This window comes from Cetorhinus maximus, chromosome 4 (assembly GCF_964194155.1).
Source record: "Cetorhinus maximus chromosome 4, sCetMax3.hap1.1, whole genome shotgun sequence".
NCBI lineage: Eukaryota > Metazoa > Chordata > Chondrichthyes > Lamniformes > Cetorhinidae > Cetorhinus > Cetorhinus maximus.
Window position 1 is genome coordinate 113192373 of NC_135882.1, and position 27575 is coordinate 113219947.

Below are 27575 nucleotides of genomic sequence, written 5' to 3' on the forward strand. Positions count from 1 at the left end.
TTCTATATCTTCCATGACATACCACCTCTCATCCAATTCTTACAACCACAATTACCACTTCTTGACACAATGCTCACTGGCACGAGTAGGTTAGACAAAGGAGAGCCAATGGATGTTATCTACTTGGACTTCCAGAAGGCCTTTGACAAGGTGCTGCACAGGAGGCTGCTCAGTAACATAAGAGCCCATGGTGTTAGAGGCAAGGTACTAGCATGGATAGAAGATTGGCTGTCTGGCAGGAGACAGAGAGTGGGGATAAGGGGGTCCTTCTCAGGATGCCAGCCGGGGACTAGTGGGGTCAGGAGGGGTCAGTGTTGGGACCACAACTTTTCACTTTATACATTAATGATCTAGATGAAGGAACTGAGGGCATCCTGGCTAAGTTTGCAGATGATAAAGATAGTTGGAGGGACAGGTAGTATTGAGGAGGCGGGGAGGCTGCAGAAGGATTTGGACAGGTTAGGAGAATGGGCAAAGAAGTGGCACATGGAATACAACGTGGGCAAGTGTGAGGTCATGCACTTTGGTAGGAAGAATAGAGGCATAGACTATTTTCTAAATGGGGAGAGAATTCAGAAATCTGGAGTGCAAAGGGACTTGGGAGTCCTAGGATTCTCTTAATGTTAACTTGCAGGTTGAGTCAGTAGTTAGTAAGGCAAATGCAATGCTGGCATTTATTTTGAGAGGACTAGAATATAAAAGCAGGGATGTGCTGCTGAGGCTTTATAAGGCTCTGGTCAGACCACATTTAGAATGTGAGCAATTTTGGGCCCCATATCTCAAGAAGGATGCTCTAGCCCTGGCGAGGGTCCAGAGGAGGTTCACAAGAACGATCCCAGGAATGAAAGGCTTAACATATGAGGAACGTTTGAGGACTCTGGGTCTATAATCGATGGAGTTTAGAAGGATGAGGGGGGAATCTGATTGAAACTTTCAGAATACTGAAAGGCCTGGATAGAGTGGACATGGGGAAGATGTTTCCATTAGTAGGAGAGACTAGGACCCGAGGGCACAGCCTCAGAGTAAAGGGAAGACCTTTTAGAACAGAGATGAGGAGAAACTTTTTTAGCCAGAGAGTGGTGAATCTATCGAATTCATTGCCACAGAAGGCTGTGGAGGCCAGGTCATTGAGTGTATTTAAGACAGAGATAGATAGGTTCTTGATTGGTAATGGGATCAAAGGTTACGGGGAGAAGGCGGGAGAATGGGGTTGAGAAACTTATCAGCCATGATTGAATGGCGGAGCAGACTCAATGGGCCGAATGGCCTAATTTCTGCTCCTATGTCTTATGGTCTTATGGCTTAATTGATGGCTCCTTTTTTTCAGGCAGTCTCTCCACACTTCAAAACTACTGTAATTGCCTATGCTCAAAAAAACCCACTCAGCTACTATCGACTTAACACCTTATCTCTAACCATTGTTTCCTCCCTGAGAAGAAAGAAATTAACTGTATAGCAAGAGACAGCCGTTCAGGGCAGTTCTCCCCAGGACAAAGCTTGTTTTTGTCTGATGGCGCTGAGGCAATGCAGTATGTCCTTATCGTTTAAATTAAGGGCACCTCTAAAGACAAACAGCAGTGAAGGCAGATAAAGTTTGGGACAAGAGCAAAATACTACGGATACTGGAAATCCGAAGTAAAAAAACAGGCAATTCTGGAAATACTCAGCAGGTCAGACAGCATCTGTGGAAACCGAGACAGAGTTAATGCTTCAAGTCAATGACCTTTCTTCAGAACTGAAGGAGTAAAGAAATGTAATAGGTTTCTGAGACAGTGAAATTCGGGAGATGGTGACTTGTTCAAAACTGACCGCGGTCTCTATCCTCCCTGAATCTGCATGACTGAATACTTATACTGGGCAGTACAGCTCCTCCTTGGCACCCAATGAAATGACTGCGCCACCCATCATCGTTCTGTTTCCAGCAGCCCCGTAACGCTGTATGAGTCCGCGCACTATTCACAGACATTCCGCCCAGCCAAGCGGCATGCAGCCTCCCAGCGCCGCTGACGCACAGGAAACCCTCCGCTCCACCGCCTAATAAGGGAATGTCTCGCGCGCCTCCACGCACACGTGACACCCCAGGAATGTCAAACTGGTCCGGTCATTGGCTCTACCACTTTCAATAGAGAGGGGAGGGGGGGACTGCGTGACACATGTCAACAAACAAACGGCGCTGTTAATCTTAAAATTTTAGATAGATGTGCAATGAAATTAGTTAATAATAGTATTAGTATCCCTTCAGGCTGGGACCGGTCTCTATGTCAGTATTATTGTGTTTGAGCCATGTTTCTGTAAATTGCCCCCCCCTCCTTTGGAGAAGAGTTTGTGATGGATGAGGTGGGGTTTATTTCCGGCGGTTGCCCCAGGTTTTGATGGTTATCAGGGAAGTAGGGCGGCGGTGGCGAGGAAGTTACAGAGACATCGAGTGTTATTCAGATCTGTGAGGTAAGGGAAGATCACCCCTCGTCCTTTATTCCGTGGTGGTCGCTGAGAGCTGGAGGTGTGGGCGTGTTGAGTAGTAGGAGCGGGGCAGTTACCTGCCCGGGGTTTTGGGGTGTGGAGGAGGGAGGGAGGGAGGCCCGGGCAGCGCGAGGCCCGCGGGCCCCAGGGAAGGAATCGCTGCAGAAGCAGCCACCGCTGGCTCGGTGGTGCTCAAGTCGCTATTACCGCAAACTTAATTTATAGTGTCCTACAGCTGTTGTATCTGCCCTAAGAAGATTATCTCTTCTAATCTCAAGGTGCACTTTTCACGGAAGGGGATGTTAACGGGGTGCTCATAAATTAGTTAAGTTTTTAAATTGCAGCTCTGAAAACTGGTATCTCCTGTGCAAAGACGCCATTGCGTCTTATTCGAGGAGGGGTCTGTCTTATAGTTTGATGTAAGAGCAATATTTTTTTTTAAAAACTGAGGTACTAATAAAGTCTTGGCATGTTTGGTGTTTGAAAACTTTCCAAACGCGATTTCAAATATGTAAAATCTCCTAAAGGAGATAATGGCTGAAATTTGGTATAGCAATCATGGGATGCAACTGTTATGAAATTGCCTGAACCAAATGCTGCTGTCTTACCTTGAATATTCTCAGTCTTACATTGTTACCTACATTACAACAGTGACTACACTTTTTTTCTGAGAGTGCAGGGAAGGGACTACTTCTCAGCCAAGCACTTTTCTGCCAAGTCCTTTGGGATGTCCTGAGGTTGTGGAAAGTACTATATAAATGCAGGCCTTTATTGTAGGTTATGCCAAAAGTAAACAACTTTTCAAAAGCAGTAACTACATAGAATGAACCCTGACTTGGTGTGCATGTGTATGTGCTGCTGTTATAATCTTTGACAAGTACAGAGTGTATTGCATTGATGAGGCTATGAAGAGATAGGTTAGGGTTGTTTTCCTTAGAGCAGAGAAGGCTGAGGGGGGACCTGATAGAGGTATACAAAATTATGAGGAGCAGAGATAGGCTTGATAGGAAGAAACTTATTTTCCCTTGGTGGAGGTGTCAATAACCAGGGGGCATAGATTTAAGACAAACAGAATGCTGGAAAACCTCAGCAGGTCTAATAGCGTTTGTGGAGAGAAACAGTTAATGTTTCGAGTCTCTATAACTCTTCAGAGCTAGTCCGTCATATGGACTCGAAACAGATGCTGTTAAACCTACTGAGTTTTTCCAACACTTTCTGTTTTTGTTCCAGATTTTCAGCACCTGCAGTATTTTGCTTTTGGCATAGATTTAAGGTAAGGGGCAGGAGCTTTAGAGGGGATTTGAGGAAAATTTTTTTCACCCAGAGGGTGGTTGGAATCTGGAACACTGCCTTGAGGGTGTTGTAGAGGCTGGAACCCTCTCAACATTTAGGTGAGCACTTAAAACGCCATAGCATGCAAGTGCTTTAAAATGGGATTAGAATTGATAGGTGGTTGAGGGCTGGCACAGAGACAGGGCCTGTTTCTGTGCTGTATAACTCTGACTTTATAAAAGTATGTGCTACTACCTACATTGGCTCCCCTCCCCTCAAACCCATGAGTGTAAAATGGTCACCTCTAACCTTCTCAAAACCCTACAAACCTCTGAACTCTTACTGTAGCTCTGACCTCTTGCACATCCTTTACACCTGACTTAGTAACTGTCTTTTTGCTGTTTAGGCCCTAAGCTTTAGAATTTTATCTCCAAGTATTTCTCTTATTTCCCCCTAAGACCCTATTTAAATTCCACCCCTTTCATCAAACACTCACTGGCCTCCCTGGGCTTATTTTTAATGGTTCCGTGCAGTGCCTTAAGTATTTTTTTCTGACATCAAAGATGTTGTTTAAATTTAAGTTGTTGCTGTATTTTGAATTGCATATTTTAAATCCTGATCTTGTCAGCCTGTTATGATTTTAGATTGAAGTAAAAGATCCATTGCACTCCACGAAGAGCTCTGTTGCACCCTTATCAGCCGCCACCTGGTCACTCTTCCCATTTGCTGTTTGTGGGGTTTTGCTATAGTCGTGTCAGCTGAGATTGCCTGATTTGCTAATACTTATTAAGCATTATAATGAGGTTCTTTACAAATGCAAATTTGTTTGGCTATTTGAATCCAAAAATTGCTAGAATCCCTAATTACTTAAAGAGAAGCATGATTACTTAGGCTGTAGATTGTGCTGAAACAATAGCTACGGTTGCAACAAAGTTCCTGATATAAGGTTAACTGTTTGGTTCGTTACTTGCTATCAGTGTCTACCACATATGGATGTTTTCCCATTTATTAACTTAAGAATAAGCTTTGGCTGCATTGATGTTTTTAGTCACTAGTTAGCTGTTCTCCAGTTGGGCAATACTTTCTGGTTTTGTATGGAAAATAGCCACTTGGATGCAGTGCTAAAGACCTACAGCTGCCCATCTTAGAATCTACCTTTTATAGAAGGGGTGGGAAAAGAACTTGAGTGGTGATCGAGTAAAACAAAATTTCATCTATGCACTTGGGTTGCATGCGCAGTCTCCAGTTTTGTGTGATTACATGTTAAAGGAATATTTGGAACTTTATCATATGTTTCCACAACCTGGAATAGTATACTAAAAATTTATGGTCTTATATTTGAATGTAAAAGAGATTTCAAACTTACCTTAACTGTCTCATTGGATTAGCTAACTAAAATAGTAAATGGCTGAGCAGGTAGACACAATAATCCCCTATTTGTTCAGTGCTGAATCAGGTAGGGTAGGGAGGTATAGGATTCACTATCATTCTTCCTAAGATAAAGAAGGGAAGAATTGTTACACTTGCTGAAGTAACAGGTGACTTGAGTTTGATAGCATATTGTTCAAAGATTTGATGAGCTTGGGGAGGAGGAAAAGAAGACTTGCCTTAAGCTGCCAATTTCATAGAGGCTAGGCATGAAATTGCATTTTCCTGTTTATTTCCTTTAACAAAGTACAAGATGTATATATTTGTACTAAGTTTGTCAGTATTTGCACGTGGCCCCAAATAGTATTGCTGATTCTTTTATAGCCAGGTTTTTGTCCAGGAAGAAAAAACTAGAGAAAAAAACAACTAAGTTAATTCAGCAAATTACATGTGTAAACTGTTTGAAAAAAGTTTTGGCATTAGTCAGGCCTAAGAATACATTGTGGTTGTTCAAGTTGGAGTAGAATGATGGACATCTGATACTGACTAGTACTTGTGAATGTGCAGCTGTTTGTGTATAGTAATGTTTCTGTTATGAGAACCTGCAGTAACCAGGATGGCAGCTTTAACACAATAATACATTTGGCAGCTCAATGAAGGCACTGCGTGAAAGGGCAATGGAAACAGATTAAATGGTCTTTTCTATAGGAATTGGATATATTCAAGCATACGCAGGGCTATGGGGAAACAGAAGGGACGGGCATTTTTTTGGGGGTGTCAGCATAGCTGTGATGGGCTGAATAGCTTCCTATGTGCCATGATTCTTAACAGGGCTGGGATTATTGAATTTAGTTTTATTCTTCCATGGGATGTGGAGTTACTGACAACATCATTTGTTGCACATCCCTAATTGCCCTTGTAAGTGGTGGTGAGCTGCCTTCTTGAACTTCTGAAGCCCTGTGGTGTAGGTATATACAGTGCTATTAAGGAGTTCCAGGAGTTTGACTTAGTGACAGTGAAAAAAAGCAATGTAGTTTCAAATCAGGGTGGTTTGTGATTTGGAGAGGAGCTTTTTGGTGGTGGTCCCGTGCATCTGCTGTTGATCTTCTGCTGTTTGTAGGAAATCACACCCCATTTCTCTGTTAAATCATTCCTTAATATATAAACAATATTAAGAATAGATTATTCTTAGTGCTCATGACAACCTTGTTAGTTTCTAAGACCACCCTTTAGGTATATTTGTATCTACTAAAAGTTTTGTAATTACGCTAGCTGTGCATTGGGAAGGTGGAGAGAACGACGCAACTATGTAAAGGGGAAAAGTAAACAGCAATGAAGGGAGGGACCTGATGAGTTTTTACTTTGAACTTATAGACATGTGGAATATACACTGTATTCTATTACCTATCACATTTGTGCTGAATGTGTTTTAGCATTGACATGCTTTATATGGGATTTAAAATATGAAGTAGAAAAGTGAAAATTGTGCTGTTTTTATAGTTAAAAAATTCAGTCCTTGTGCTTTTTGCCCTTTTCGATCTGAAATTCCAGTTCTTAGCTTGATTTGTTTTAAATGTCTGCCTGTGTAGCTAAGCCTTCTCTGCCTTCTTTGTGATGAGGGGACATGCTGTAATTTTCAACAAGCAAATGATCCCTGTTTTGTACCCTTGAAGTTTAAAAGAAATAGTGTGGAATTATGGAAGGCATAAATTAAGCATAGCCATGAATGTGGCTTTAATCTCCGTTTACCTCCTCCAAAAAAAGCTAGGTGATCCTTCAGTACCGGAGGTCATAGTGTTGAAAAGTCTGCTTAATGACCTGGCTCAAGGAAGTGCAGGGCTGGGTGTTAAATATTCCTGGATACAAGCTGTTCAGGAATGATAGGAAAAGAAAAGGGGAGGAGTGGTGGTGTTAAGGAGAGCATTGCAGTGCTGGAGAAAGATGTTGTCCCAGAGGAGTCAAGGACAGTGTCTATTTGGCTAAGGAACAAAAAGGGGGCAATTACATTGCTTGGTATAGGCCACCAACTAGTGGAAAGGATGTAGAGGAACACATTTGCAAGGAAATTAGAGGTCCAAGAATTTTAATGGGGGGTTTCAATTATCTAAATATAGACTAGGATAGTAGCAGTGTAAAAGGGCAGACCGGCAAGAGTTCCTAGGAGTGTACGGACAAGTTTTCTACAGTTTCCAGTCCAAGGGGAGGCATTACTAGACTTGGTTCTTGGAAATGAGGTGGGCCAAGCCGACCAAGTATCAGCAGGAGAACATATAAGGGACAGTGATCATTATCAAGTTTTAGGATGCCTATAGAAAAGGACAGAACAATCCAAAGTAAGAATAATTAACTGGCGGAAAGCCAACTTCAGTGGGGTAAGAATGGATCTTGGCCAAATAAGTTGGAATCAAAGATTTGCAGGAAAAATGAGTTACCTTCAAAGAAGAGACATTAAAGGTATATTCCCTGGAAAGGTAGGGTAAACAAATCCCCAGAGCAAGCCCCCTGGATGACGAAAAAGATGGAGATTAACATGCAAAAGTATGCTTACAACAAATGTCAGCTTGAATATAGAAGGTTCAGAGGGGAAATAAAAAAGCAAATAAAGAAACAAAGTGGGAGTATGAAAAGAAACTGGCAGCTAACACATTAGGGAATTCCAAAATCTTCTATAAGCTTTGACTAATAAAAGGGTGGTATGAAGAGTAGGGCTGATTAGGGGCCAAAAGGGGATTTATACAAGGACGCGGGGAATACCTGAGGCATTAAATGAATGCTTTGCATCTGTCTTTACCAATGAAGATGTTGCTACCACGACCAAGGTAAAATAGGAGGATTTAAAATTGATAAAGAGGTATTAGACTTTCTATATTTAAAAGTTGATGAAGCACCAGGACCGGATGAGATGCCTTCAAGGACACGGAGGAAAATAAGTGGAAGTTGGAGACACTGGCCATAATTTTTCAGATTTCCTTGGCTCAGGTGATTGCAGAAGACTGGAGAATTGTAAATGTTATACCTTTTTTGAACGAGGGTATAAAATAAGCTCAGTAACTGCAAGCCAGTCAGTTTAACTTCAGTAGTGGGGACACTTCCCAGAACAATAATTCAGAACAAAATTAAGTCATGTGATTTAATAAGGGAAAATAGTGTTTGTTTAACTTGAGTTTTTTGAAGAGGTAAGAGGGTTGATGAGGGCAGTGTTGTTGATGTGTACATTGACTTCCCAAAGGCTTTCAGTAAAGTGCTGCACAACAGGCTTTGGAGAAATGCTATAGGTTGTGGAATAGGACAGGACAGTAGCAACATGGATTTAAAAATGGCTGAGTGACAGGAAACTAGTGGTTAACAGATGTTTTTCAGGCTGGAGGAAGGTTTGTAATGGAGTTCTCCAGGGGTTAGTGTTGAGACCCTTGTTTTTCCTGATGTAAGTTAATGACCTTGGTGTTCAGGGCATAGTTTCAAAATTTGCAGATGATACAAAACTCGGAAACGTTGAACTGAGGAGGATAGTGTAGAACTTCAAAAGGACATAGACAAGTTGGTTGGGTGGACAAGTAGCAGATGAAGTTGAATATGGGGAGGCGGTGGCAGAGTGGTATTCTCACTGGACTGGTATCCCAGAGACTCAGGGTAATGCTCTGGTGACCCAGGTTCAAATCCCACCATGGCAGATGGTGAAATTTGAATTCAATAGTCTGAAAAAAATCTGGAATTAAAAGCCTGATGACCATAAAACCATTGTCAATAGTAAAAACTAATGTCCTTTAGGGAAGGAAATCTACCATCCTTACCAGGTCTGGCCTACATGTGACTCCAGACTCTCAGCAATATGGTTGACTGAACAAGGACAATTAGGGATGGGTAATAAATGCTGGCCTAGCAGCAACACCCACATCTCATGAACGAATAAAAGTGAAATGATTCATTTGGAAGATCATTAAGAGACAATATATAATGGGGGTGCAGGAGCATAGGACCATAAGACATAGGAGCAGAAATTAGGCCATACGGCCCATCGAGTCTGCTTCACCATTCAATCATGGCCGTTAAGTTTCTCAACCCCATTCTCCCGCCTTCTTCCCGTAACCTTTGATCCCCTTACCAATCAAGAACCTATCTATCTTGGTCTTAAATACACTCAATGACCTGGCCTCCACAGCCTTCTGTGGCAATGAATTCCATAGATTCACCACTCTCTGGCTAAAGAAGTTTCTCCTCATCTCTGTTCCTCCTCATCTTCCCCATGTCCACTCTATCCAGGCCTTTCAGTATTCTGTAAGTTTCAATCAGATCCCCCCTCATCCTTCTAAACTCCATCGAGTATAGACCCAGAGTCGTCTAACGTTCCTCATATGTTAAGCCTTTCATTCCTGGGATCGTTCTGGTGAACCTCCTCTGGACCCTCTCCAGGGCCAGCACATCCTTCCTGAGATACGGGGCCCAAAATTGCTCACAATATTCTAAATGTGGTCTGACCAGAGCCTTATAAAGCCTCAGCAGCACATCCCTGCTTTTATATTCTAGTCCTCTCGAAATAAATGCCAACATTGCATTTGCCTTCCTAACTACCGACTCAACCTGCAAGTTAACCTTAAGAGAATCCTGGACTAGGACTCCCAAGTCCCTTTGCACTCCAGATTTCTGAATTCTCACCCCATTTAGAAAATAGTCTATGCCTCTATTCTTCCTACCAAAGTGCATGACCTCACACTTGCCCACGTTGTATTCCATGTGCCACTTCTTTGCCCATTCTCCTAACCTGTCCAAATCCTTCTGCAGCCTCCCCGCCTCCTCAATACTACCTGTCCCTCCACCTATTTTTGTATCATCTGCAAACTTAGCCAGGATGCCCTCAGTTCCTTCATCTAGATCATTAATGTATAAAGTGAGAAGTTGTGGTCCCAACACTGACCCCTGCAGAACTCCACTAGTCACTGGCTGCCATCCTGAGAAGGACCCCCTTATCCTCACTCTCTGCCTCCTGCCAGACAGCCAATCTTCTATCCATGCTAGTACCTTGCCTCTAACACCATGGGCTCTTATGTTACTGAGCAGCCTCCTGTGCGGCACCTTGTCAAAGGCCTTCTGGAAGTCCAAATAGATAGCGTCCATTGGCTCTCCTTTGTCTAACCTGCTCGTTACCTCCTCAAAGAATTCTAACAGATTTGTCAGGCATGACCTCCCTTTAATGAAGAGATGCTGACTTTGCCCTATTTTATCATGCACTTCCAAATATTCTGAAATTTCATCTTTAATAATGGACTCTAAAATCTTACCAACGACCAAGGTCAGGCTAATTGGCCTGTAATTTCCCGTCTTTTGCCTCACTCCCTTAAACAGGGGGGGTTACACTAGCGATTTTCCAGTCCTCTGGGACCCTACCTGACTCCAGTGATTCCTGAAAGATCACCACTAACGCCTCCACTATCTCTTCAGCTATCTCCTTTAGACCTCTGGGGTGTAATCCATCTGGTCCAGGTGATTTATCCACCTTCGGACCTTTCAGTTTTCCTAGCACCTTCTCCTTGGTAATGGCCACCATACTCACCTCTGACCCCCGACTCTCTTGGACTTTGGGGATGATACTCGTGTCTTCCACTGTGAAGACTGACGCAAAGTACCTATTCAGTTCCTCCGCCATTTCTTTGTTCCCCACTACTACTTCTCCAGCGTCATTTTCCAGCGGCCCAATGTCCACTTTTGCCTCTGTTACCCTTTGTATATCTAAAAAAACTCTTGCAATCTTTTATATTACTGGCGAGTTTACCCTCATATTTAATCTTCTCCCTCCTTATTTCTTTTTTAGTTGTCCTCTGTTGGTCTTTGTAGGCTTCCCAATCCCCTGGTTTCCCACTACTCTTTGCCGCATTGTATGCTTTCTCTTTAGCTTTTATGCTGTCCCTGACTTCCCTTGTCAGCCATGGTTGCCTCGTCCTCCCTTTAGTACGCTTCTTCTTCCTAGGGATGAATTTTTGCTGCGTCTCCCAAATTACTCCCAGAAACTCCTGCCATTGCTGTTCCACTGTCTTTCCTGCTAGGCTCATCTCCCAGTCAATTCTGGCCAGCTCCTCCCTCATGCCTCTGTAGTTGCCTTTATTCAACTGTAATACTGTTACATCTGATTTCAGCTTTTTCCTCTCAAATTGCAGGGTAAATTCTATCATATTATGGTCACTTCCTCCTAAGGGTTCCTTCACCTTAAGCTCCCTTATCAAATCTGCCTCATTACACATCACTAAATCTAGAATTGCCTGTTCCCTAGTGGGCTCCACCACAAGCTGCTCCAAAAAGCCAACTTGTAGACATTCCACAAATTCCTTTTCTTGGGGTCCACAACCAACCTGATTTTTGCAGTCTACCTGCATATTGAAATCCCCCATGATCACTGTAACCTTGCCTTTCTTACACGCCTTTTCTATCTCCTGGTGTATCTTGTGCCCCACATACTGACTACTGTTCGGAGGCCTGTACATAACTCCCATTATGGTTTTTTTACCTTTGCGGTTCCTCAACTCTACCCACACAGATCACAATGCTTGGGCGCATAAGTCATTGAAGATGGCAGAACGGGTTGAGCGGTTAAAGCATACAGTATCCTTGACTTTAATAGAGGCCTAAAGTACAAGAGAAGGAGGTTCTGCACAACTTGTATAAGACACTGATTAGGCCTCAGCTGGAGTGTTGTCTAGTTCTAGGTCCTGCACTTTAGGAAAGATGTAAGGACATTGGAGTGATTGCAGAAAAGATTCATAAGAATGGTTCCAGGGATGAGGAACTTCAGCTATGAAGATATAGATTGGGGAAGTTAGCCTTTTCTCCAAGAGAAACAGTCCGAAGAGGAGATTTGATAGAGATGCTCAATCAGGAAGGGACTGGACTGAGTAGAAAGAGAGCAAACTTCCCACTCAAAAGGATCAAAAATGAGGGGGTACAGATTTAAGGTAACACTTTTTTGTTGTGCACTTCCAGAGAATTTTTTTCCACTTAAACAGGGTCAAGTATGTTCAGAAACTAAAGTTCTTGGCTGCATCACACTTAGAGAAAAGTGACATGAAAAGCTTTTTGAGTGGCTAGGGTCTGGAATGCACTCCCAGAGTATGGTGGAGGCAGGTTCAATCGAGGCATTCAAAAGGGAATTGAATTCTTCTCTGAAAAATGTGCAGGGTTAAGGGGAGAAGATGGGGGAATGGCACTAAGTGAATTGTTTTATCAGAGAGCTGGTGCAGGCACAACAGGCTGAATGGCTTCCTCCCACTCTGTAACAAATCTGATTTTGTGCTATGTTGAACAGTTTTCTTGTAAACTTCATTCAGAATTTTGGCTGGTATCTGCAAGGACTTTGCTCTAAGAGTGTGATGCAGCCAAAAGCTTTAGTTTCTTAACACTGTTTGAGTGGAAAACAATTCTCTGGAAGGCCACAACAAAAAAACTGAAGCCAAAGGTGTTGGGGAGAGGGAGGGAAGCAGTTACTCCTGTTGACCCTTTGAGTTAGTTACTTCATGATTTGTAACAAAGTAATATTGGAGATATGTGCAGTTGTCATTCTTGGTTAAGGCAGATGATATTTTCACTTGAACACGAGCGAAGCGAGAACTGGATCATTGTGCTGGGGTTTCACTAGATATCCTGAGGTTGAAAAAATGTTGTTGAATCTTCCCTTGGAGAATGTAATACATTATAAAATTAGCCATATTCTAAAAGAAACTCGCTCAAACCTAATGCCTTTTATCACAGTTTTTCTTGCTCCAACCTTAAACACGTGTAATCTAAAACTAGCTGAGCTGCTGAAATATAGGTATCAACTGCTCTCATTATTGATTATCAATTACCTTGCAAATCTATCTGCCAACAGTCCAATTTTCAAATTCATTTGTTTTCTGGGCAAACAACTTGGCTCTTTTTTAAACTGCTAAAACATCCAAGATACTTCAGTGTTATCAAACAAAATTTGACATTGATCCACAAGGAGATTAGGACAAGTGACCAAAAACTTGGTCAAAGAGGTACATTTTATGGAGTGCCATAAAAAGAGAGAGTAATTCTAGGGCTCAGGCAGCTGAAGGTGCAGCAGTTACAATTGAAGGCACAAGAGGTTAGAACATAAGAAATAGGAGTAGGTCATTCGGCCCATCAGGCCCTGTCTGCTATTCAATCAGTATTTAGAAATCTATTTGTCTTGCACATGCCCAATGATTGAGCTTCCACAGCCCTCTGGGGCAGAAAATTTCAAAGATTCACCACCCTCTGAGTGAGAAAATTCTTCCTCATCCCAGTCTTAAATTGTCTGTCCCATATTCTGAGACTGTTCCCTGGTTCTCGACATGCCAGCCAGAGGAAACATCCTATTTGCCCTGTTACGCACTAAGAATTTTGTATATCTCAATGAGATCACCTCTCATTCTTAAACTCTGGAGAATACAGGCTCAATTTCCTCAATCTCTCATCAGACAATCCTGCCATCCCAGCGATTAGTCTGGTGAACCTCTGTTGCACTCCCTCTATGGCGAGTATATCCTTCCTTAGATGACAAGACTATACATAATATTCCAGGTGGGGTCTCACCAAGGCTATACAATTGCAGCAAGACATCTTTACTTCTGTACTGAAATCCCCTTGTGATACCATTTGCTTTCCTAATTGCTCACTACACCTGTATGCTAGCTTTCAGTGATTCATGTACGAGGACACCCAGGTCCCTTTGGACATCAACACTCCCAATCTCACCATTTAAGAAATACTTTGCCTTTGTTTTTTGCTACCAAAGTGGATAACATAGCACTTATTCACATTATATTCCATCTATATTCTTGTCCATTCACTTCTGTCCAAATCCCCTTGAAGTCTCCTTGCATCCTCCTCCCAACTCTCATTCCCACCTAGTTTTAGCATCAAATTTGAATATTACATTTAGTCCCCATATCCAAATCCTTTATGTATAGATTTATATATATAGAAGCATTGATCCTTGCGGCACCCCACTAGCAACAGCCTGCCATCTTGAGAATGACCAGTTTATTCCTCCTCTCTGCTTTCTGTCTGTTACCCAAGTCTCAATCCAGAGTAGTGATTACCCCAATCCCATGTGCACTAACTTTGTTTACTAACCTCCTGTATGGGACCTTGTCGAAAGCCTTCTGAAAATCCAAATACACCACATCCACTGGTTGTCCTATCTGCGCAACAAGTAACACCCTAAAAAAAACTCCCTACCGGTTTGTTAAACATTTCCCTTTCATAAATTCATGTTAACTCTGCCCAATCATATCATCTCTTTTTAAGTGCCCAGTTATCACATCCTTTATAATAGATTCTAACATTTTCCTTACTACTGACCTCTTAAACAGGCCTGTAGTTCTATTTTCTCTTCCTCCCTTAAACAGTGAGGCTACATTTGCTACTTTCTAGTCTGCAGGAACTTTTGCAGAATCTTTAGAATTTTGAAAGATAATCACCAATGCATCCACTATCTCTCTAGCCACCTCCTTCAATACTCTGCGATGTAGCTCATCTAGTCCAGGGGATTTATCAACCTTCCATCTAATTAATTTTTCGAGAGTACCTCTTTAATACTAATGTCCTTCAATTTCTCATTTTCACAAGTCCCTTGGTTCCTTAGTATTTCTGGGAGACTTTCTGTATCTTCCTCTGAAGGCACCCACAAAGTAATTTTAGTTTCTCTGCCACTTCCCTGTTCTCCATTATAAATTCTGCTGTCTCTGCCTGTAAAGGATCCATGTTTGTCTCCTCTAATCTTTTTTCACATACCTAAATAAGCTTTTACAGTCTACCTTTAGGCTTTTTGCTAGCTTGCATTCATATTTTCTTTTGTTTCTTGGTCCTCCTTTGGATTCTAAATTGCTCCCAATCCTCAGGTTTACCATTTTTTCTGGCAGCCTGATAAGCCACTTCCTTTGATCTAATGCAATCTTTAACTTTTGTTAACCACAGTTGATTCACCTTTCCTGTTGGGTCTTCGTCTTAGAGGAATGTATATTTATAGTTGGGTGGCACAGGACTTGAGTATTGCTGAAAAAAGACATTTTGTCGAAGCTTTTTGTCTTGCACTCATCAGGACAATCGCAAGAATACCAATGTCATTGAGGCCTACAGCACAAAAAAAGGCCCTTCGGCCCATCGAGTCTGCGCCAGTCAAACAAGTACCTAACTCTTTTATTCCCATTTTCCAGCACTAGGCCCATAGCCTTGTATGCCATGGCATCGCAAGTGCACATTCAAATGCTTAAATGTTGAAGGTTTCTGCCTCTACCACTCTTTCAGGCAGTGAGTTCCAGATTCCCACCACCCTCTGGGTGAAAGAATTCTTCCTCACATCCCCTCTAAACCTCCTGCCCCTTACCTTAAATCTATGCCCCCTGGTTATTGATCCCTCCACCAAGGGATAAAGTTCCTTCCTGTCTACCCTATCTATGCCCCTCATAATTTTATGCACCTCAATCATGTCCCCCCTCAATCTCCTCTGCTCCAGGGAAAATAACCCCAGTCTATCCAATCTCTCATAACTAAAGCTCATAGGCAACATCCTCGTAAATCTCCTCTGCACTCTCTCCAGTGCAATCACATCCTTCCTATAATGTGGATTCCAGAACTGCACACAATACTCTAGCTGTGGCCTAACCAGCGTTTTATACAGTTCCAGCGTAACCTCCCTGCTCTTATATTCTATGCCTCGGCTAATAAAGGCAAGTATCCCATATGCCTTCTTAACCACCTTATCTACCTGTCCCACTACCTTAAGGGACTGGTGGACATGCACACCATGTCCCTCTGATCCTCTGTACTTCCCAGGGTCCTGCCATTCATCGTGTATTCCCATGCCTTGTTTGTCCTGTTCAAGTGCATCACCTCACACTTTTATCTGGATTAAATTCCAGTTGCCACTGATCCCAGGGGAAGTAACAACTTTATACTGAGAAGAGTGCTGATTGGTTGGCAAGTGGAGTCTGGTAGAGGCATTGCCATGGAGAATACACCATTTCATGGTGACTGACAGTTAACTGCTTAGCATTGTTTGAGATTTTAAACCAGCCAGCTTGACTATTGTCAAGGCATTGCCCTGAGGATTGAACCAGTGAAAGGTATTTGCATGTTCTGGAAATTGAATATTAATACACAGGGCCTGTTCTTTCAGACAGGACATGTACACATATTGCACCTGTTTCAGCGAAATAAAATGAGTGATAGCCATTCATTGATTCATCCCTCAGGACAGCAAGTGGTTAGCGAGCAAGATTGACTTGGGACTCCTGCATTACCAGACTGGCGGTCACCCATTCCCCCTCTGCCTGCTCTTAATCTGTGGTGTGACCACCTCCCTAAAATTGGAGGAGCACAAATCTTGGAAGGATGTCGGACTGGAGCAGGTTGGAGTTGGGAGAGAGCATAGCATGGAGGGGATCTAAAAACCAGCTCTTGACAATTTGAGCTGTTGCCTGAACAAGAGGCCATGTAGGTCAGTCACACAGGCAATGAACAGAACTTGGATGCATGCAACAGTTCTGGATGAATTCAGTTGATCTCATCTCACTTGAGGCTGGTAATTAGCTGTGATCCCACAAACTGATCAAGAATATAACTACGATAAAAGCAAAATACTGCGGATGCTGGAAATCTGAAACAAAAACAAATTGCTGGAAAAACTCAACAGGTCTAACAGCAGCTGTGGAGAGAAAGACAGGGTTAACGTTTTGAGTCCGTATGACTCCAGAACTAAAGAGAAGTAGAAATGTGGTGAAATATATTTCAAATGGAAGAACAGTGACCAAGGTTGTTACTGTGCTGGTAACCAGTGAACTTGCATGGAAATGTGAATGAACTATGGGTGAAGACTGCTTTTGAGGTTTGCTGTGGTGGCCCCTCAATTGAATAGTTTTAACACTTAACCAGCCCTGTGTATGGACTTGTCATTTAAATGAAAATAGTTTAATGGATGGTAAATATCTCTAGCATTGACTACAATTCCTCAGAATCCCTGTTTGCCTCAATCTCCAGAGTGTTGCATGTCGGCTCTTTTCCCTTTCCCTTGGCTACCCATTTCGGCTTCTTTTGGCAGGATTCATTTTTTTTTATCCCCTTCCACCAGTGCTGAGTTAATAAATTAGGAAGTGAGTTGTTTTAAGGTCTCCAGTAGACACCCAACGGTTGTAATGAATCACAGTTGGAGGATGGTCATCTGCTTTTAAGAAAAGTATATTAGAAGATGAGTTGACCTGGTCATAACTTATTACTGACCACATCTGGCATTGACAGCTAGAAACAGATTGTGGTCTGCTTTTGAATGGAAATACTTGGTGGTGGTGAAGAATTTTTGTTAATGAAGGAAAATGTTTTAAATGGAGTGGCCTAATTGTAATCGACCAGAAAGCTTTTCATTGTTAAAGACAAAGCTGAAAGAACAAGTTTGCTTTCAGTGACTTTCACGCCTATAAACTACTTTTGAAGTAGCAGTAGTTTTGTAGGCAAGGACAGCAACCTGATTGTATGTGGTATCTTGCTCTGGAAAATTGAGAAATGATCAGGTAATTTGCTCTTGCTTACATATGGACAACAGCAGAGCTTTCTGCTCTTGAATCAATTGCCATGCAATCTGTTCATTCAATTGAAAGAACAGATGGGCCATTAGTTTAACCTTTCAGTCAAAAAATTGCAACTTCTAAATTGATTACTATAGAACTGTTAAGTGATCTAGAAACTTGGCTTCCCCAGCTTAGGACTTGGGGAAATAAGTTTACTTGCAAATGTTTGTCTGTTGAAAGGCCTTGACAACACAAATCTTAACATGCTATATGCAGTGACGTGCTTGCATTTTTAAAGTATTTCTAACTTTAGTCATCCTGTACCTTTCACTTCTCCATAAGACTGCCTACTTTGGCAGCACTGTCTTATCACTTATTCCTCTAAGCAATTCATGGAGTTAACTGATCCAAGTTCAATAAATATAATTTGGAATCCCAAAGTGAAAATGAATACCTTGTCTGGGGGAGGGGGCAAATGGCTTCTGCCCTGATCATTTTGTCCATAGGTAACTTGACTTTTTTTTGTCCTCTGAAAAGGAATTTGAAAAATTCAATGCCTCCAGTTTCCTTGCAGTTTTGTTAATCCTTATACATATTTTTTCCTGCAATCTGGTGAAACTTCCTTCTGTACAAGCCAATTTTAAAAGCCACAAGTCCATAACTATTTGATCTATCCAATGTAAACAAAATGGACACATGTGGCAACTTTTATGAATTGGAATTCATTTTTATTTCTAGCACAGATCTTATTGTAAGCAAGCTTGTGTTTTTGTTTTTTGATAGCTTTAAGTAGCTTCCTTAGGATTTTCCAGGTGAAAATTACTTACCTCATTGGTAATACTCCTGCCAGAGCCAGAAGGTCATATGTTCAGTCAAGCTGACAGTTCAATGTAGTGAGGGAATGTTTCTCCATTGGAAGGTGCCAGCCATCTAATATGTTAAACTAAGTTGTCTGCATCCCTCAGGTCAATGTAAAAGATCCCATGACACTTTGAAGTGCAGTGTATTTCTGTAGTGTCCTGGCCAACAATTATCCTTCCAACTAACATTGCTGCCACTGTGGTAATCTGTTTTGGCATTGTATACCATCTGCAAGATGCACTGCAGCAACTCGAGGCTCCTTCGACAGTACCTTCCAAACCCATGACCTCTACCACCTAGAAGGACCAGGGCAGCAGATGCATGGGAATGCCACCACCTGCCAGTTCCCCTCCAAGCTGCTCACCATCCTGACTTGGAAACAAGTCACTGTTCCTTCAGTGTCCCTGGGTCAAAATCCTGGAACTCCCCGTCTAACAGCACTGTGGGTGTACCTATACCACAGGGACTGCTGCAGTTCAAGACAACAGCTCACCATCACCTCATGGGCAATTAAGCATAGACAATAAATGCTGGCCCAGACAGGAATTCCCACATGGTCTGCAGAAATCTTCAAAATAATTGCCTACTATTTGGAAGATGTATTCCTGTTAGTGTTGGCCATAAGAGTGGCGATTGTGTCGTTGAGTGGTTTTGGCCATGTGTGACCTCCCTAAGGCTAGGAAGGGGGTAGGTCAAATATGCCATGAATACTGAGCAGTAACTCATGGGTTATTTTATGGGAGAAAGTTTTTTTGTTAATAATGGGGTTAATGTCAAAAGGAAACCAGCAAATTTTTATTGAGATTGCCCTTGGACTTGTCTTGCCTTCTGACTCGGGTAATTCCTACTGAAGTATTGGCTTTAGCTTGATGCTAATGCACTTCCATTTTAACCAGAAGATTGTGGGCTTACCTCCACTTTAGTACTTGAGCACGTAGTCCAAGCTGGAGTTTTAAGGGAGTACTGTATCTTTTTGATAGACAAACCAAGGTACTTTATCATCTTGACTGAAAATGTAAAGATTGCTTGGCAGTGTTCACTGTACATGAGGTTTGCTAATGTCTGACCCAACATTAATCCCATCACAGACATGACTTTCTTTATTCATTTTCTCTAATTGCTGTTTGTGGGGCTTTTACTCTGCTGTATATGCCTTTGAAACAATGATTACTACACTTCAGAAGCAATTGGCTACAAAATGTCAAGGCACATTCTACAGTCATGAAAGGTGTTTTTTAAAAACAAGTTTGTTCTGTTTTTACAAATATATATTTTTAGTCTAGTAGGAGGACTGCTTGTTTAATTGAAAGGCCTGTCCCACAATGATTGCATGTTTTTAGGGAAAATTAATGAATGTTTGAGTAACATGAGGTCTTGGAAATCACTAGCAGTGGAATTAACTTTGACAGAGGGCCAGTTGATATAATCAGATAAATGGTCTTCTGTGTAAACTGTTATCACTTTGTTAGATATCCAGATGTGTTCAGTCCTAGCTTCCTTCTGACAGCCATTTTTCTACTATAGTACTAGACTTGTTTAAACTAGAATAAATTCTACTTGGAATTCTCAATGTACATAATTTATAAATTGGAATCCATCTTTAACTGCAACTTGGCTGTGGTTGCTTCACCACTTCCCTTTAGGCAAGGGAGTTTATAGTATTTGAGCCAAAATATTGTATCTTTACTGTTTTACTTTTTTTTAAAAAAATTCCCCTTATTGACTTTAGGGCCAACTAAGATTTTGCATTCCAGTAGATTCTAGAGTAAGGCTATATAACCTACAGAACACACTTCTTTAGATATAAGACAACTTTAGCCAAATTAAGTCTTTGAAACATTAAGTGTTATACTTTGTCCTGCATGAGAATGGGTAAACTGATGCATGGGAAAGCTCCTTGGAGCTACAAATATAGCTCTGGTAATGTTCTGAAAGGTTTACTGAAAACATGTAGTATTGGAGAAAAATCACTTGCAGAAAATGGTTTCATGCTTGAACCTCTGCCTGTCTTCCCCTCAAAGTTAGATTTTGAAAATATTGCAAATGCAGTCTGCCTCAACAAATTATACACTCAATTGCCCTTTCAAATTGCCAGGATGTTACAAAGCATTTCATAATCGATGAATCACAGGGTACAGTCACTTTTAGGAAGCTTGGGTATTGAAGAAATCAAACAATTTGTTCCAGGTATTCATTAATCCTGTGAACCAAAATTGTTGGTTTGAAATGTCTGCATTTTTCCTTACCACTAGGGGGCCCCCTGAGCTGGGCAGGTAGTAGGGCTTCCTCTAGTGACAAGTCATTCAAGAAAGAATTTACTACATTATTGGCTGTCACTTCTCTTGCAACTATTATTGTGGGGTGGTTTCTGTCACTTCACTTTTTTTTACAGATGCCTCAAAGCTAGCTCTTATGTCTAGTGATTTCCTCACTTAAATGTGAGCAGGCTCATAATAGCAAAGCTGCTGTGTGGCTGATATGCAGCGGTTGCTCAACCAACTAGTGGCTAAGGCCAAGAATGTCTCCAGAATGCTACCATGTGCAGAAACAAACTTTCTATTGCTTCTGAGTGCCTTTCTTCTCCACCACCCTTAACTTTCCAGTGCTGTTAACTTCCAACCTAGCTGTACATTGGAAGCAACATAAAGTGCTGCTCTCTCTTGCTGTTTTGGATCCTTGTTCAAATAAAGTTGATTGGTGTTTGCCTGTCATTGCTTGATACGCAGTCACTGTGTATTGGTTGTTAAGCTCTATAGACGCCAAGTTTCAGAATCATCTAGATAATTTATTCAAGTCTGAATAATGTCCTAATATGGAACAGAACCAAGATTGTGTAACTCTTTCCTACTTTACAGAATTGTTTCAGGTCTGTGCTACATTTTGCACATGTAATCTCTACAAGCACCAACTGTGCTAGTAAAATTTGTGGGTAAGCCAGATGAGAGATGTGGAACAAAACTCACTTCAGCCCTAAAATTTTAATCTCAAATTTGAGCTTCCTTTTATTTCAAGAAAGAGAAACTTTACCTTGTGCCACATGCTGTCCCCAGCCAAGAAGGAAGGTAGTTCAGAGTTCTATAAATGAAGCTGGGGACAGGATGTATAAATGCCTCCTTGTACTTTGTGCATTTCTGTTACATTCCCTTGTGCCTGCGTCACTGAATGGAGGTCTGACCTGAAACTGAGCATTTTTGGCATCCTTCCCTTAGAAAACAAACTTCAATTTTATTTTGTGAATCATATGTTAAACTTTTAAGTAATGAAAATATGCATATTTCACTACAAAAATAGCTTTGGAAAAGACCATAACCTGTATCTGAAAACAAACCAAAATGCTGGAAACACTCAGTAGGTCTGGCAGAATTCATAAGGGATTAAAGTTGATCTTTCATCAAAAATGTGTGTAATCTCAACTGTTTTTCTCATAGATACAATACCTAGCCACCATGTCGAGCAAAAGAGCCAAGGGAAAGACCACCAAGAAGCGCCCCCAGCGCGCAACCTCCAATGTATTTGCCATGTTTGATCAGTCGCAGATTCAGGAATTCAAGGAGGCTTTCAACATGATTGATCAGAACCGTGATGGCTTCATTGATAAGGAGGATTTGCATGACATGTTGGCTTCGCTTGGTAATTAGTTTGTTTTGCTTGTAAATATGTTAAGGTTGCTATAGCATGCATGTCAACGGTAAAAATGAAGATACTGAGCAATGCTTTCCACCTTCCCTGGTAGGTACAATGTGCCTTTTCCCCTCAAACGTTGTATCCAGCTAATGTTCAAAGCATTCCATATAGAAATCTGGAGAATTAATTTATCCAGGGAATAACTGAACCATACAAATTAGGCAGATTCCTGGTCTGCTGCTAACTGATCTCAGGAGTGGAGCTGATGGATACTTGAATGATCTTATAGAGGAGACAGTGTAGTGGTAATGTGACTGGACTAGTAATCCAGGTTAATACTCTGAGGACATGGGTTCAAATCCCACCATGGTGGAATTTAAATTCTAATTAATAAACCTGGAATATAATGCTAGTCTCAGTAATGTTGACTGTAGCTATCATTAACTGTTGTAAAAACCCATCTGGTTCACTAATGTCCTTTAGGGAAGAAAATCTGTTATTCTCACTTGGCTTGACCTACATGTGACCCAAGGCCCACAGCAGTGTCACTATTAAATGCCCTCTGAAATGGCCTAGCAGGGCAATTAGTGATGGGCAATAAATGTTGGCCTTGCCACATCCCATGAAAGAACAAAAGAAAAAAAATCTTTATTTGTTGTGCAGCAATGCCTGGAAGCAGTATGAAGTTTGGTTGTAATCTTTTCTCCTCTTCTTCCAGTGCAGTTAATAGTGACCTATACTAACCTATGCATTATGGATGAACCATTTCTCTCCATGCTTCTAATGTAAAGTGGTGAGCCATTTTGAATATCTGAATTTTCTACAGGAAAGAACCCAACTGATGAATACCTAGAGGCAATGATGAATGAGGCCCCAGGACCTATCAACTTCACCATGTTTTTGACCATGTTTGGTGAAAAGCTAAATGGGACAGACCCTGAAGATGTAATCAGAAATGCCTTTGCGTGCTTTGATGAAGAAGGAACAGGTAAGAAAGTAGTCAAACTGCAGGAGTGCTACAGTTGACCTCGGTATGCTGATACCAGGCAGAAAAATAATAGGTTTTTAATGGTTTTATTGGCATCAGTGACTCCTGCCCTCAGTAATCCCATCTAGATATTGGAGTCTAGGTTTTCTGGTCCCATTTCACTAGTTTTTCAGTGGGTCTGGGATGAACAGAGCTAGGAATGTACCCTGCATGCACCTCCTATCCTCCTCCTGCTTTATTCTGTCCACAGGGTAGCTGTGGCTGTTCTGTGCCTGTTTGTGTATGGTGGGTGCATATAATTCTGTTATTTTTTTAGTGTAGACCCAGTTTGAGTGTTACATGGGCTATCTGTCAGGCCCTTCATTCAAAGGTAGACATAGGAATTTTAAATGTGCCTGCAAGTACTGAATCAGGTACTGACTGGAAAGACTTTTATTCAAGCAGCTCAACAGTTACTACTACTCAATGGAAACTTCACCCCTTGCCCAACCAAGACCTCACTGTGGAGTGCTCAAGCTGTAGCATGTAAATATCCTAGAGCTGGAAAAACAACTGTGGGTAAGAGTATCTCTGTGGTGGATGGAATTCCTGCCCCATCTTCAGTCCCAAGTCAAAAAGACTGGGACTGAATATGTAAGGTTTAGACTATTATAAATCAGCTGATTCTCACTGGGCTCATGTACAGAATTACCTTATGAACAAGTTCATGAACTGTGCCAGCCAAAGGATTTGCCTTCAATTGGATGGGGAAAGAAGATAAAAATTTGAAGGGGGTAGAAATGTGAAGACTAAAGCAAATTCTGGCTAAATATCTCTATATTTTAATGTGACTATAATTCCCTGGGGTCCTAAATTTTCAGTTTCAAAGCGTATGGTTGGGCATTTCTTTGCTTTTTCATTTATTTGTTCACCTTGCTTACCCTAACCCTGAATATGGGAGGCAGAACAGTATGCATGCAACCCTCCAACCATATTACTTTATCATGTTGCCATTAGGAGAAGCTGTCTCTTTGTGGATTATTAATCCTGCTGTTTTTTGTGGGAAACCATCTGGTCCCTTATGCACCACCCTGTGTTGTATTTGGCATTAGTTTTACTTTTATACTTTTGACACAGTATGCAAAAAAAATTATTATATTTCTAACCATTCACTTGTGATTCCAGTACAGTTTCTATTCTAGCAGGGATAATTTTGTTTCTGTGGAAGCATCTGTTGCAACTTTGTTCTCTTTTGCAGGCTATATCCAGGAAGACTACCTGAGAGATCTGTTGACGACAATGGGTGATCGGTTCACTGATGAAGATGTGGATGAACTTTTCCGTGAAGCACCAATTGATACCAAGGGCAACTTCAACTATATTGAGTTTACTCGCATATTGAAACATGGTGCTAAGGACAAAGATGACTAATGTAAACTGTGGAGAAAAAAACCCTGTTCTTTTACTTTGCAGAATTTATGCCCATTGGAACATATTGCATGCCTTGGCTCTCCAATAAACATTGCTTTTTTTTCATTATTTATATATTTTCCAGTCGTGTTGGCACACTTTGCACACATTTGGAGTAAGGGGAAGATTAGTAGCAGGGAACAAAAATATAGAAACAGATCGCTTAATAAATGCCTTGTCAGAATTTGTTTCAGGTTTTTAAACATATAACAAACTTTTAAGATTGCCATCCAATGTGTGATTTGTAGGACTGAAGGGAAAATATGCTACATTGTCCAAATACTTGTATTCTGATCAATATACCTGATTTGTCTAACTAAAACATATAACATACCCTTCAGACTACCTTAATGAGGATATGTCCTGTCAAAGGAGTTGGTTTTGCATTGGAGATCATGGTATCGTGGTGATGGCATTCGATATGCAAGTTTGAGTCTGAGTTGTCATGTTTGTCTATTTTGGTTTTCCATTCTTGGATCTATATTTGTTAAAATATATAAATAAGATACTCATCAAATCAGTGATGTTTGGTAATAATTGTGAATGATTGTAAAGGGTATGAAGAGAGTAGTAAGCTATAACTTGAGGTATAGTGGAAAATTATCCAAAGGACAAGATTTCAGTTAATATGCAGATTTTATCCAGAAGTTTTCCCTGTCTTTGACTAAGGTAGCACCAAAGTGTCCCTAGTGACTATGCAGATTGGTGTAGATATGTTCTGCCTTATTCTTGATCATACTTTACATCCTGTTCAGATTTGTCCTTTGTTATCAAAATTGACTTAAAAATAAAAGTTCTAATTTGAATTTGTTTAAATTGTTTCATTTGGTGGCAGCTACTTAAAGGGTTTGAGTCAATTCTTAAATGACATTGTGATAAACTGACTGAAACTGAAACAAGCCCAGGATTTGATGTAATCACAATCCTCCTCCATTCTTCCTTGGATTAATTTCCGGCTCTACTTACTAAATGTATTGCATGGTGTGGTAGTCAACATAGACCAGAATAGTCCAAACTTCATTCCTGATTTGGGTGGAGTTAGCTTGATCTCTGCCAGGAAGTGGTAGAGCACAAAATTGGTTTTCAGTGATAAGGACCTAAAGGAAAACAATTAAGGTTCCTGCTGCTGATTGCTGTCTGGTCACTTTTGCTGGAAAACTTCCAATGGGGCAGGCCTGAACTTGACTGAAAAAAAAGCAAACATTAGGTTGCTACCATTTGCTTTTATAGTTGTTTGTCTGCAGTATGGTCCATTGGGTGTCTAGTTGCAAAGCTGCCTGGTGACTATGGAACCGTATCCATAGAACATATGAAGTTCAATATTGAGAATTTAAGTTTTATAATCTTAGTGTTGCTAAATGTCTTTTAACTGACCCTTATTTTAAAAAAGACTATACAAACTGACTCCAGCAATGGAAATAAATTTTCAGGAAATATTCAAATGATTTCCTGTTGCTTTGGAAAGATATAAAATATGAATTGTGTAGGAGTTTATAGCCACAAACCTGTGTTTTGGGAAAATTTGGCTAAAAGACCTGTCATTTATTCACAGCTGCTTTAGAAATATCAAGTCTGCACAACCCTCGTCTACACCACATTGGAATTTTAATCTCTTGAATGCATTTTAATCTCTTGAATGCATTTTAACAGCACAGCTTACCACCTCTTACTATCTTGGTTCATTGTGTGTGGGCTGAAAGGAAGCCCTTGTAGGAATGGGTAACGAATTTCTCAGCCCAATGTATTTCTGTACTTCCAGCTGCTGAGTCATACTTCATGTCTGCCTTAACTTCCTTTTAGCTGCATCCTATTCTGCCTAATTTTCACAAGTGAACAATAGGACTTCCATAAGCACAGTGGGTAAATACCTTGGTCATTGTAGTAGAATGATAGACTAGTTATGCTGCATCAACAGACATCAGCCATGCTGATTTGATTTGATCTCGGTTGCAAAGTGAATGTTAAATGTACTGTGAAGAATGCAGGAGGGCAGTCGGTGCCTGTAGAAATATATTTTCCAGCATTGAATTAGTGCCTTGGAGATACATCAAGGTTGTGGGCAAAGAGTAAAAAGCAAGAGCCTGCAATACATTGGGTTAAATTAGAATTATTTTCCTAGAACTCTATCCTCTGTTCAAACATCTGCATATATTTATAAGCAATGGGGGTTGTGTATGATAAAGACCTTATGTTGACTTCTAATCTTGTTCATATGATGTTCATAAACAGTGTAAGAAAATTTGGCCCATAGTGTGTTTCATCCAGGAACCTTGTCTTGTCCCAATATTAATTAGTATTAACTTTGTCTTGATTGACAGTAAAGTATACTGCTTTGTTATATTGAAGTTGCTGCTGTAGGTTTTTAATTTGATTATAGTTTGCAAGATTTTACGAAGTGAGACCCACAACCTTATTCTGGGTCACCATTAGCCTCGGTTTGCCACTTAGAGTTGACAACTGACAGTGGACCATAGCACCTTAGCTCAAGGACAATGGGATGGCCCCTTTTTTGCTTTGGGACTAGAGTACAGTTTCATGGCAGCCTGCTGGCATTTACCCAAATGGCCATCTTTTGGCATAAGCCTAGATTTTCTGATAATACTGATTGGACTTTAAACAGACTACCGTGAACATGACAATTGAAAAATCTAATCTAGTGGATTGTAGCCATTGAGGGAGTAGTGTCAGAGGAGGCTTAATGCTGCCCAGTTTTGCACTTCAGTGAATTGTGGAGTAGATGCCAGAAGTGGGAAGCTTGTGTGTTATTAACTAGATCGCATTCTGGCTTGGCACTAATTAAGAATCGAATTTGGATTTTCAATGCCACACTTGGCTTTAGAAATAATGATAAATGTACAAGTCTTAACATTCCACTGGAGCATGTTACTCTCATGTGCCACCTCAGCAAGGTAACCATAGCTTTCTAATGTTCAACCCAAACCAAATATCTTCCAAACAGTCCTACAGATCCTCTGAATAAATTAGAAAAATTAACAAAATATTTTCAGTTAAATTTAACT

At 41.0% G+C, this 27575-nt stretch overlaps 1 protein-coding gene across 2 annotated transcripts; it reads left to right on the plus strand.

Moving 5' to 3' along the window:
- Positions 1-2124: 2124 nt before the first annotated feature.
- LOC144679820 (myosin regulatory light chain 2, smooth muscle minor isoform) lies at positions 2125-25361 on the plus strand. Of its 2 annotated transcripts, none has more exons than XM_078540638.1 (4): positions 2125-2445; positions 21923-22124; positions 22945-23106; positions 24344-25361. In XM_078540638.1, exons 2-4 carry the CDS (start codon positions 21941-21943, stop codon positions 24514-24516), a joined length of 519 nt encoding a protein of 172 aa, XP_078396764.1. In that variant the 5' UTR covers positions 2125-2445; positions 21923-21940; the 3' UTR covers positions 24517-25361. The 2 variants fall into 2 exon arrangements, with proteins under 2 accessions (XP_078396764.1, XP_078396765.1); XM_078540639.1 differs by lacking the exon at positions 2125-2445 and adding an exon at positions 20660-20681.
- The last annotated feature ends 2214 nt before the right edge of the window (positions 25362-27575 follow it).

Excerpts from the sequence above, each read along its gene's own strand:
- LOC144679820 (XM_078540638.1), top strand. The coding sequence starts at position 21,941 with ATGTCGAGCAAAAGAGCCAAGGGAAAGACCACCAAGAAGCGCCCCCAG. Across the intron at positions 22,125-22,944 it reads TGACATGTTGGCTTCGCTTG|GAAAGAACCCAACTGATGAA; the intron begins GTAATTAGTTTG and ends AATTTTCTACAG. Across the intron at positions 23,107-24,343 it reads CTTTGATGAAGAAGGAACAG|GCTATATCCAGGAAGACTAC; the intron begins GTAAGAAAGTAG and ends TCTCTTTTGCAG.